Consider the following 12,265-nt stretch of genomic DNA (forward strand, 5'->3'; position numbering starts at 1 on the left):
TGCTCTGCCACCCACACGACTTCTCCTTTGGTTCGGGGGTGCTCAGGGACAGCCACACACCCCTTGCACACCCAGACTTGAGCTTTACCAGCCCCTGGGGATGCTCTGAGCCAAGATTTCTTGAGGAAGCAAGCCAGATGAGATCCCTGGGCTGTAGGCACCAGGCTAGCAAGTTGTCCAGCCAGGAAGGGGGCCCTCCTGGCCAAAAAAAATGGCCATTGTTCCCTTTGGTGGGGCAGCCCAGGGACCGAGGCTCAGCCTGGCAGGACATTGATGCCCTTGTTTGCTCTGCAGTGTTTGCCAGGGGATATTTGCCTTGCCCTGCGTGGGTGGAGGTAAATCAGAGCAAGGTGAGGGCTCCTCACTGCCTCCCTTCTCGGGGGCCCTGCCTCGCTTTTTGGTGGCAGCGTGGCAGAGTCCAGGCACCCTGTCCTGAAAGGAGCTCAGGTCCTCAGGGTGCCAGGCTCTTAGCCAGAGATCTGGACAGGTAATGGACTTCTTTGCCCCTGCCGTGGCCAAGCCTTGCATGCAGAGCATTTCTGTAAGCCAGAGTCAGGCACTCTGGGGTTTAATGAAGCATAGGGAGAAAGCAGAGGGTAGAAAAACCTTCCTTGAGAACCACCAGGTCTTTGTCCCCAGGGAAGGGCCATGTGCTCCCTCATCTTCCTCCCATGCTTGTCCATCTCTGCTAACCTCCTTCTCCTGCTCTGATTTTAACCCAGCTTCCTAAAGACATCCAGGACAGATCGTAGCGTGTGCCATGCTTTGTCTTATATCAGATACTAGAAAATCCACCTGGCTGTGGATGTGTGGGTTATGGGAAAAGCCTCATCTGGAGCTCGCAGCTCGTTAGGCACCCGAGAACCAACCTGATTTCCTCCTGCTGCTCCGTGGCACTGCCCTCTCACTGCTTTTCCTTCGCTCTCCCTTGCTCCCACCCCTCTCCTTCGGGCACCTGCTGATTTTTCCATGCCCGTCTCGCCCCTGGCCCTGGCTCCAAGTTTCCAGATGCACTTTCCACTTTGCTAACACCTCCCAGCACACAGCTGTCACCTGCAGAAGGTTTTACACTGTGGCCGGGAGAATATTTCCACATCTACAAGGTGAGAAATATCAGAAACCTCCCCTCCAGAGCCTCATACCACTTTCAGGCAGGGGGTTAATGCAGATATACTCCACGTCAAGAGAAGACATTAGATTCATGGGTGGGTTTTCAGAAAGAGGATGGGGATGAAGTGATGGGAGCAGCTAATGGAGCTCTGGGTCTTTCTGTATGGGCACTGGAAAAACCACTCCTGGTTTTTGGAAAGACCAGTTGGCACCTGGGGAGTAATGAAAGGACTCTCTCTTGGTTGCCCGGCAAGATATATATCACTAAGTACCTCTTTTAATCCTTGTCTGGGCCATTCGGAGAGTTCATACTCTGTCTAAGGCTGGGATTACCTCTTATCTTGTAAAACACCTTGCAGAACCCGATGCCTGCACAAAATAAACAGCGTGCTCTGCTTGGGTAGCTTCATGGAGCACTTGTAAGCGAGCTGCCTGAGCAGTGGCAGACCGCTGAAGGATCACAGTGTGAGATCCCAGATCCCTTTTACCACCCTGCTCTGCTCGGTGGCTGACCTGTGAGCCTCTGGCTGGGTGAAAGGGGAACCTCACGGAGCTGCCAGGTCGGTTTGGGGGTGAAGGGGATCTGGCAGAGCTTTCTGAGGCCCTTGGAGATGCCCTGACACCCTGCAATGCAGTCGCCTCCTGGGCTGGACGTTTCTCACTTGGGATTTTGACCAAGGTTCCTGATGTATGTGTCTGGGGCACAGCCTGGACGTGGGACCTCTCCTCCCCTGCTAAATGATCTCAGCAGAGGTGGATCCATGGGTCTTGTTTTTGTGGTTTTGTCCTGAACCCATGGGGCTCAGGGTCTCCTGCAAACCCCGGAGAGATGTTGCTGCTCCGGATATTGGTGCAGCTTGAATTAAAGGGCTAAGATGTCCAGTGCAGAGGAAGTGCAATCTCCTCTTTGTTATGTTCACCCTGGGCTTGGCCACGTGTTGTTATTGGCCATAAAAATACCCCATTCCTTTCTAAATTGAGCTACTATACTTGACTCCTTGGCCTTGGGTGATAATGAAATGCACAAGTGCTTAGCAGACACCCTGCTGCTCTTCCTCCCTGTTTGCTCCAGCATGAATGATCCACAGTTTTTGGTTCAATAAAATATTTACAAACAAGGGGGCACGTGTGCTTCAGCTGTATTTATTTGCAGTGTGCCTTATCATTAATAGAAATCTCTCGGTCCAGCATTGAGTTCCTGGTAAATGCGAAAGGCCAAGCAGGAGCTCGAGCAGGTGGAAAGATCGTTCCTTCATCTCCTGTGAAATTATTGAGCAGATAATTAATGAATGCTTCTTGCTTCCGTATAGTTATAGTGCCCATAGCTGGTGCCGTGGAAGCAGGAAACAAGCTGTTTCATCCCAAAATAGCGTTAGGATCTACTAGCACGTGGCTCAGGAGGTGCAGAAGCAGGGCCGTGGGGATGGAGGTGGTTGGATGGTGTTATTTGATGAAGTCTGTGTCAGCATGGCCCAGCCCTGGCCACATTGCTGCTCTCCTGCTGGTCAATGCTGATTTATTCCTCGTGGCTCAAAGGAATGCTTGGGAGGTAACCACATCCCCTTTGGATCTACCTCTAGATGAGGTTCTGTCATCTGCAACTAAAGCCACTTTTAATTTATTACTGCAATTAAAGCCCCTTTTCCCTCCTGGGGTTGCTGGGAATGACACCTCCAGCTTGTGCAAAGCAGCAGCGTGCAGATTTTGGCCTCCTGAGAATGCTCAGCCAGTCCCTGTGGGGTATTTCACCTAATGCTGGGTCTGCAAAGGAGGGACACAGGGTCTAGAGCCAGTCAAGGTGCTGCTCACACCAACACAAGCATTATTATCCCATCAGGAAAGCCTGTCCAAGGGTGCTGGCACCATGACAGGGGATTTTGGCCCACCGCTGGCAAACGACAGGTGAATGAACTTGACCTGAATGTGCCTGTCAATGATTAAGTTGTCCCTACAAATTCGTTATGAACCTGTCTGTGCCTTTTACTTCCAAGACTGTTGCAGCAGCGGTGTGCACAGGTAGCTCCATGATGTGCTGGTGATGGTCAGGTATTTTCCCTGGCAGACTGGCATCATCTTCGCTGTCACATTCTCCTGGCATCCTGCTGACGTTATGCTAGGAGCAGCTCCCTCCCCAGCAGGACTCAAAATCTGGTTCACACAGTAACCAGCAGAGCGAGCACCCCAGGGAGATGCTGCTCAGTGCCATGATCTGAAAGGAGCCCTCCCGGCTCCCAACCTGGTGCTCATTCCTTTGCTCCTTGTGCCCCTTTGCTGGGGGCTTTGTGCTTTTTTTCCCTCATCCTCCACTCCCCCAACCCAGCAGAGCTGAGATCTCTTTTTTATTTAGGGTTTAATTTTATTTTATTTTATTTTATTTTATTTTATTTTATTTTATTTTATTTTATTTTATTTTATTTTATTTTATTTTATTTTATTTTATTTTATTTTATTTTATTTTATTTTATTTTAATTTTTTTTTTTTTTTTTTTTTTTAACTCCCACCCCCCTTCTGGGAGGCACCCAGATTTGCAGGGAAGCAGGGACATCTCGTGGCCACGACATGAACATCTCCCCTTCCTCCGGGCTCTCGTCTTGCCTGTCGCAGGATTGCACCCTGGGGACTCCCCCTGCTGCCTGGGGACCCCCCCTGCACCCCGGTACCACCCCAAAAAACCCCAAACAGCCCAAGGGAACCCCACAGCCTCTTCCTTGGGTTGGGAGGAGGCACAGGAGGTGGAGGAGCACCTTCTTCTCCTGACGCCCGAATAATGAAAAGGGAAAGGGTCATATCCAGTTCTTTATTACGGATTTGGGGTTGGCACCACATGGAGGGGTTGCTCCAGAGCCTGGGGGCCTGGCGTGGCCCATGGAGGTGCAGAGAGGACACATCTCCCCCCTGCCTGTGGCGTGAAGGGGGCTGTAGTAATGCCGGTGGTGGCATCAGCGTGGGGGGGACATTGTGCAGCCGCCTCGTACCCCGCTCCCAGCCGCGTTCCCCTCTTTTTGGAGGCAGAGGGATGGCAGCTAGGGGGGCTGAGAGGCTTTTCTGCCCCCAGGTGGGTCAGGAAGGAGGCAGCAGAAGGTCAGAGCAGAGTCCCTCATTGGGAGCAATCCTCCAAGGCCGAGGAGGAAGGAGCTGCACCAGCTCCTCTTCAGTCTCGGTGACAGCAACAGAGCTGGCAGCAGCCACCTCCCCTCACCTCCCTGCTCCTTCCCCATCTCCAAACGCATCGTGGCAGCACACAGGAGAAAGGGAAAGGCCTGACAAGAGCCACCGTGGGGCTGTGTGGGACGGTGGCTTCCCCCCAGCCCTGTCCCCAGGTGCTGGTGGGACCGTGGCCTACAGCTGCGGCTCCGGCTCGTACTGCTTCTCCGTGGCCGTGTAAAAGTCCTCGAGGACCGACTGCAGGTACTCAAAGGTCGGGCGCTCCTCGGGCTTGTTTCGCCAGCACTTCAGGATGATGTTGTAGAGCTCGGCAGGACACATGTCCGGGCAGGGCATGCGGTAGCCCCGCTCCAGGTTGCGAATCACCTCGGGGTTGGTCATCCCTAGAGGGGAACGCAACCCAGAAGGGGTTATTCAGCACCGTGGGGATGCAGGGGCAAGGGTAAACCACAATTCTGGGCACTATCCATGGTTGTATTCCCCTATCCATCCCTCTGAACCCTCCCCAACTCCCCTCAGTGGGTTTTGGGTTTTTTTTAGGAGTACCCCTCTACATATCTCCGGGCATGAAGCATCACTAGATGCTATGAAGCTGCTGCATGCTCCTCCCTTACTCACAGCGCACCGTACCTGGGTAAGGGATCCTGCCATAGGTTATGATTTCGGTCAGGAGGATCCCAAAAGACCACACGTCAGATTTGATGGTGAAAACTCCAAAGTTAATGGCCTCTGGTGCTGTCCATTTGATCGGGAACTTGGCTCCTGTCCAGAGGGAGCAAAGAGAAACAGCATGAGGAGGTGCCCATGAGCATGGGGAAGTGGTTCCCCCAAAATTGAGGCCACTGGCTGCACCAGGGAAATGTCATAGGACATATTGAAGGTGCTGTGGAGTTAAGGAGAAATGGCCAGAGGAAGGTCATTGCTGCCTGTCTCCTGCTTTCACTAAAAGGTCATTTTTCCAGGCACCACTTTGCCTCTCTCAGTTCTATTTTCTAGTGCCATCAGAGCTATTTCACTTCTAAAGACTTTTTGATACACGTGTGCTTATAAACATGCATAGGTACTGATACACAGAAGCCAAGTATTGGAAAAAAATATATATATTAGGTAGCTGCCAATATGCATATTAAAAAAAATACAAAAAAAACCACCCTCTAGGTACACTTTTGTGTGTACCCTCTAGGTACACTATTTTGCTAACCTGCCGCGTGGAACCAGTGTGTTCCTGCAGCCCAAGGGATGTGCCTGTGCTACCTGAAGTCAGTGCTTACCACAGGTTGATTAGAGGCCAATGACAGAGGGATTTTTTTCTGTATTAAATTGCTCACTTCTAGGGATCTATTTATAGCAAAAGTGCACAAATGATGCAGACATAGGCTCTCTGGTTTTCAAATCTGCGTATGCATTCTACAAACAGAAAACATCCTGTTTGGTTCTGTCCACCAAGACCTTTTTTCAGCAACTGCAGCCAGCAACGACCACACGATTGCAATTTCAGTTTTGCCGAGGCTAAATAAAAAAACAAGCCAAACCAACCTTGAGGCATAGGAACTGAACGTGTTAAAGACTGCAGGGAAAAACACATTTTTATTTGTATATACCCTTGCAGGGCTGAAAGCCCAACGGCAGTGTGTGAAATAAGTGCCTTTGTTCTCGCATGTCATACTTTTGACAAGCAGACTGATGAGTTTAGGAAATGCAATCTATTAAGTGAAAATTGTTCAAAGAAGATAGAGGGGCAGTTGTTATTCAAGATTAAAGCTAGCTGGAAAAATGCTGATAAGAATTGTTTTCCACTGGAAATGTAGATCTTCTGAGTATGTTAACAGAATTATACTGATTTCACCAAAACTTCTGTTAAGGACAAAAACTCCCCTAAATAACTGCAACAATCTCAAAGTGTCCCTTCATGACATTTCACAAATTATGTTTGTGAGATGTTTCCATTTTGAAATAATTTTATATATTGAAACGGGCATAATTTGTATCATCAAGTATATTGAGAATAGCAAGTTGAATCAGAATCTTCCTATTGTAAAAGAAAAAAAATATCTATTCAATTCCCTTTCCTCAAAATATTCTATATGGTTCCATATGGGGCACCTTAGTTTCATCCCGATTCTGGAAGAAGGTGGGTTTCCAGAATTTCATTTTTTTCTGGTAAGTGCCACGCCAGATTTAATTGTTTGGTTTTCACCATTTCTTCATTATTTCCATCGTTCTCTGTAGGGCCCCTTTACAATCTGAATGGCATTCTGTCATCATTGACCTTGAAGTACGGGAAAAAAAGCCACAGCCAGAGGAATTTGACTTAACCCTGCTGCCAGAAGGCTGTAGACAGATTTCTGCACCAAGCAAACCAGCTGCCACCCCTTGTGGCCGTGCTCTCCTGTCCACCACCAGCTCAGACATCCAGCAGCCCCAGCAAGGGGTTTGGCTTTGCAGGTGGAACCATAAGGACATTTCATGTTAGTACAGGGAATATTGGGTTTGTCTGTTTGTTTTAGATGTTTTGGGTGTGCTGTTCCCTTGGGAAATACCTCCCAGGTTTCAAATCCTGTCCCACACTTTGTAAGTTGTTGTTATTCAAGAGACGTGATCTGCTTTGGGCTCTGCTTGCCTGGGACGTCTGGAAATTTCCCCGAGGTCCAGATACATGGCTCCAGCTCCCCTCTGTGGTCCCGCGTGTGCAGTGACTGAGTTACACTGCTATTTCCTTCCCTTCGGGCTGACTCACTGTTAACATGTAGGTACAGGCAGTGAGTTTCACTACTGGAGGTCGAAATTTCTCTAGGAACACAACCTGAGATTCAGCAGGACTGCCCCAAACAGTGCCAAAAGACTTTTTTTTTTTTTTAATCCCTTTTCCCTCTGCAAACTTCACTTGCTTTTTAATATCCCCAAGTGCTGCTGCCTCTTTTGGCTCTCGCGCTTGCTCTGCCTGCTTCCTGGGTGCTGACAGCAGCAGAAAGGGGGCTCTGGTCTCACGCCAACAATGACAGTGCCCTGTGCCTGGTCCCAGCTCAGCCCTCGGGTGCCCCATGTCTTGGCAGATCTGCATGGCTGGAGGGCTGGAGATAAGGGAAATGTGTTTGGTGAGGCAATGCTGGGAACGCCACTCACCTTCTTGTGCCAAGTATTCGTCCTCGATGATCCTGGCCAGGCCAAAATCAGCAATTTTGCAGCAGAGCGTCTCCGAGACGAGGATGTTGGCGGCTCTCAGGTCACGGTGGATGGAATTCATTCGCTCGATGTACGCCATCCCCTCTGCCACCTAGGAGAGGAGGAAAGAGCCCGTCTTCATCAGCACCTTCCCATGACATCTTAGCCTGGCTGCATCTCAGCCCCGTTTATAAACACACAGCAAATTTGTAGGGTTGTCCGCACGCCTCCATGTGCACGGACCTCCATCCATGGATGGACGGATGGACAGACAGATCAATAAACAAGTAGATAAAGAAGTCGACAGACCCATCCATCCATAAATAGATATCGCCCCCGCACATGTGTTTATGTGCAGCTCTACCAGCACGCAGCTGGCGTCCCAAAGCTTGAAGCAGCCAAGTCGAGCCGAGCAGAAGCGTCACTCTCTGTTTTGCTCAGAGGCTGTGGCTTTGAGCTGTGTCTGCAGCTAGGTGTGGAAAGTTGAAGCAAGCCTGAAGCCACATCACTGGATTCCCAGTTTCTGCCACAAGACTCTCCCCACTTGTTATTCATAAATACTACATATTAAAGAAGTGAATTAAAAAAACAAACAAAGAAACAACAACAACAACAACAAAAAAAAACTCAAAGAGCTTGCCTCTCCCTCTGTCACAGTACCGAAGTCCAGATAAGGGACAACCAGATAATCTTCAGTCACCTCTCTTTTCCCTAGCTGGTCTGCTTTAGGGTGGGGAAGAGACCCCTGGAGGTCCTTCCACAACACAGATGAGACTGATGTTTGCTTTCCCTGGGCTGGATCCAGACTAGGAGCCAGGGACACCACGTAGCATCCCTCTGATAGCTACAGGATGCAGTAGAGCAGAAGACCCATACATATATATAGGAATATGAGTGAGATAAAGGGTAAGCCCCTGGGCAAATCCCTTGTCCTAGGCAAATCCTGTGTCCTGGGAACATGCTGCCTTCTTCAACCACCTCCAAACTTTACTTTAGGAGGTTCCTGCTCCTGAGATCCGGAGCAGGGAGCAGCTAGGGGAGGTGATGAGTACCTATAAGTGCTGGCAGCAATCTTTTATTGCTGGGTGATGTAGCACAGGGGGGATTGCAAAACTGCAGAGCTGCTCTATTGGCCAGGTCCAGATTTGGGCGAGGTGTTTATCAGGAGGGTGAGTGGATGCACGCAACCCCTTCTAATAATGGTTAGCATCTATTTAAACCTCTAAACGCCTGTGGGTGAAGGCAGAGCGATTTTCCACTCCATACAGATTCACATCAGCATCTCTGCTTACATGTGGTTTCAAACAGGATACTAACACATACTTTCCAATGCTGCATTTCTAACCTGTGTCAACACCCCTTCAGTGCAAGTGCTGTTTGCTGCAGTGGAAAATGGAAGAATTGATGTAATTTCCTGTCCTGATGTTAATGAGATAGCACCCGGCGATGGGCTGGTTCCAGCCCAGAGAGCTTTCGAGCTTTCACCCTTGAGACTGACCACAGGATCGAGTGCATCAGCCTAGAGCTTTCTAATTTTAGCTCCAACAGATGCAATTGGATCCAAAATCACTCTCAGAAGGGCTGGGCGCCTGTTGGGTCGTGATGTCACCCCGACACCGCAGATGAACAGAGATTGCAAAATCTCTCTGCCTCCTCCTCTTCCTCCCAGGGCTACCAAGTGCGTGTCCGAGTCCTGCTGGGATCCTCCTGCAGCCACCGTGTTGTCAGACCTACACAACCCTGGTGCTTGGGATAAAACGAGGCCATTGCCCCAGCCCCAAATGCTCCCACCCTCCTGCCTGGAAACGCTTTGCTGTTCCATGTGCTAAATATTGCAAGTTGTAAGTGTTGTGTTAAAGAACTGCATAAAGACTTGTAGCTTCTGCTGTTGGTGTCTCACACCAGCATATGGTGCTGGCTGGCAGCTTTGTTGTGGAGCTGTTTGGGTCACATCTGCGAGAGCAGATTGCTCAGGTTGTGGTGCTTTCCTCGTCCATAGAAAAGCATCGAGCCACGTTCTGTGGTGTAAATCTCCCATCAACCTAAGGGCTGTGTAGTACCAAGGCATTTGGACCGTTCTCTTTATCAGCAGGTATTTAAAATAAATCACTGGATATATCTTTTGAGAGAAGGAGTGAAAGAATGAAAAATTGAAGGAGGGAGGGAGGGTGGGCAAGACAGAAGGAAAGGAAAGGAAAGGAAAGGAAAGGAAAGGAAAGGAAAGGAAAGGAAAGGAAAGGAAAGGAAAGGAAAGGAAAGGAAAGGAAAGGAAAGGAAAGGAAAGGAAAGGAAAGGAAAGGAAAGGAAAGGAAAGGAAAGGAAAGGAAAGGAAAGGAAAGGAAAGGAAAGGAAAGGAAAGGAAAGGAAAGGAAAGGAAAGGAAAGGAAAGGAAAGGAAAGGAAAGGAAAGGAAAGGAAAGGAAAGGAAAGGAAAGGAAAGGAAAGGAAAGGAAAGGTACTAAATAAAAATGCTGCAGTTGGGTCTATAACTAACTATTAACATTTACAGCCTGGAGATGCTTAGAAGGACACAAACCTATAAAGGCAAATGTTTCTTCTTATAAATAACAATATTTCCTGATTTGAGGGACACAATATTCTTTATGCCTAATTGTCAAGAGGAAAAAACTGTTGAAAGCCAGTGTGTCTCTATATAGAAAGTCTCTTTGTTGAGCTTTCTCATCCTTCTGGTAAAAAGAGAAACAGACTTTTTCCTGCTCAGTAAGCCAGAAAAACAAAACGAAACAAACCAAACCAAAACAAAATAACCCTCCAGCACTGTACTAAGTTCCCCAGAGGCTGCCCTAAGGAGAGCAGAGCATTGCAGAGCCGACTTGGACATGAACCCAAGTGCTGAGAGAGAAACCCTCAGACAGCACACCAGGAGGTGCTGTTTTTCTCCGTGACACTCGACGCTGGCACAGACTTCAAACTTGCAAGAATTTCACCGAGACAACAACAAATCGTGGCCTCGAGTCCATTTCCAGAGGCTGTTCACTAACCTGAGCAGACATATCAATGAGTTTTGGGAGATTCAGTTGGCTTCCTTCCTCTGTCTTCAAGTAATCCAGCAAACACCCTGCAGAAAAGGAGAGACTGCTGTGATGCTTCCAAATAAGCCTTTGCATTTGCTTTCCCTGGTGCTTTTCTGCAACAAATCTGCCTGTATCTTAAAGAAAATCTGGGGGATGACAGTGGGTATCCCCTGGAGCACTTTCTATTAGGAAAGTTCTCCAAAGCAGCCCAATTCCCCTCTCTATTAACACACACACCCTTTTGCAAAGTGCTGGACATTCTTCACCCCAAGCCTCATGGATAGAGGGGCAAAAGAAAGGAGAATTTCACCATGAAGCGAATAAAAATTTGGAAGGGTCGAGACCACAACGTCAAATGCTCTTCAAATATAGCATCACCATCTTGTGAAGTGGCTTATGAAATTTGTGAGCATGTATTTAACCACCCTGAAAGTCCCTTCTAGTCCTAGAAAAGGATTCTGCACAGGAGTCCCACTCAGCTTATTGACCCGATTTTGCAGAAACCCAACAAAAATATTACACGAGGCTCTTTACCATTGGCCATGTACTCTGTCACGATGTAGATTGGCTGCTTTGTGACTACCGCATATAGCCGGACCAGCTTGTTATGCTGGAGCCTCTTCATCAGGTTTGCCTCTGCCAAGAAGGCGTCAGGATCCATGCTGCCCTCCTTCATGGTCTTCACAGCCACCTTGATGTTGTTCTTGTAGTAGCCTGCAGGGAGATAATGATGCACTGAGGAATTTCAGCAGCTCTACGGGCTCTGTCAGGCCGAGAAATAAGGAGCAGAAGAACTGGTGGATTCGGGAACAGAAAAGTGAGTGAGTTGTAAACCTCAGCACAGTGAGATATGAGCAACCAGAAAGCATAAGAGGGGAAAGGAGAGGCATACATGTTCATAAATCGATGTGGTTTTGTCAAGGGTCATCCCTGCTCTAGGTAAAGGAGGCTCATGAGTTGACCCCATCCTCTCACAGCCCTCCCAGGGCCCTTCCTGGGTGAAATCCCCAGAGCCATCCACTGGTTAGGTTTTCAAATAATCCAAATACTCAGAAAAATCAGGACTCTGCAGCCAGGAGGTCAGCTCAGCCTGGTGATGGCCGCAATCTCAAGCGCCAAGGCAACAGGCAACCCCAAAAGGGACAGCAGAGGAAGCTGAGCTCGCCCCACTTCCTCTCCCGCTGGTTAGCAATGGGCAGGGGCATGTGAGGGATTTGGGTCTGGGTTAGAAAGTAGAAGAGAGAAGCAGAGAAAGTAGGGCAGCGTCACCTGGGTAAATTATGATCCCAGATTGCTGTCTGGGGTTTCCACAGAGAATGAGAGCATGTCCTGGGAAGTGAGTACAGAGTTACCTGGAGACTCCTCGCAAACATCTAGCCTATAAAACCCATGCTGGACCACAGAATCAAGCAAAAAAAAACTGTCTGGTGCTTCCAGGAGTACAGAACCTACTGCTACAGGTGTACCCATAAAGCATGTGTTCATGCTTTAGGATCCCCATGCCCAAACCAGTCCTGTCTTATGGAATGAGGGTTTTCTGCCTCCTCTGTTTATGTATTTCCTTCCTGGAACAGGGGGCACTGTACTTACCCATCCACACTTCCCCAAACTGCCCACTGCCGAGCTTCTTCACAAGTTTCAGAGACTCCCGCGGGATCTCCCACTCGTCCTGTGCCCAGGGCCTCTGGGGAACCAGGGATATGCAGGGAGCTGTGAGCCTCTGGCACAGGCCGTCTACCTTCTCTGTGGGAGGAGAAAACACAGGAGAGGTCAATGGGCAGTTCGACACAAAA

General features: G+C 49.0%; 1 protein-coding gene across 2 annotated transcripts in view; it reads right to left on the reverse strand.

Annotated features, from left to right (window-relative positions):
- Positions 1 to 3,894: 3,894 nt before the first annotated feature.
- The window catches only part of BLK (BLK proto-oncogene, Src family tyrosine kinase), a 39,116-nt gene continuing 30,745 nt past the window's right edge, over positions 3,895 to 12,265 (reverse strand). For both annotated transcript variants that reach the window (XM_068678894.1, XM_068678895.1), the window contains exons 8-13: positions 12,063 to 12,215; positions 11,007 to 11,186; positions 10,440 to 10,516; positions 7,400 to 7,550; positions 4,907 to 5,038; positions 3,895 to 4,659 (exon numbers count right to left, since the gene is read on the reverse strand). In XM_068678894.1, coding sequence (XP_068534995.1) covers positions 4,451 to 4,659; positions 4,907 to 5,038; positions 7,400 to 7,550; positions 10,440 to 10,516; positions 11,007 to 11,186; positions 12,063 to 12,215 — 902 coding nt within the window. In that variant the 3' untranslated portion in view covers positions 3,895 to 4,450. The remainder of the gene's footprint in view (positions 4,660 to 4,906; positions 5,039 to 7,399; positions 7,551 to 10,439; positions 10,517 to 11,006; positions 11,187 to 12,062; positions 12,216 to 12,265) is intronic.

Source organism: Anas acuta, chromosome 3, assembly GCF_963932015.1.
Source record: "Anas acuta chromosome 3, bAnaAcu1.1, whole genome shotgun sequence".
NCBI lineage: Eukaryota > Metazoa > Chordata > Aves > Anseriformes > Anatidae > Anas > Anas acuta.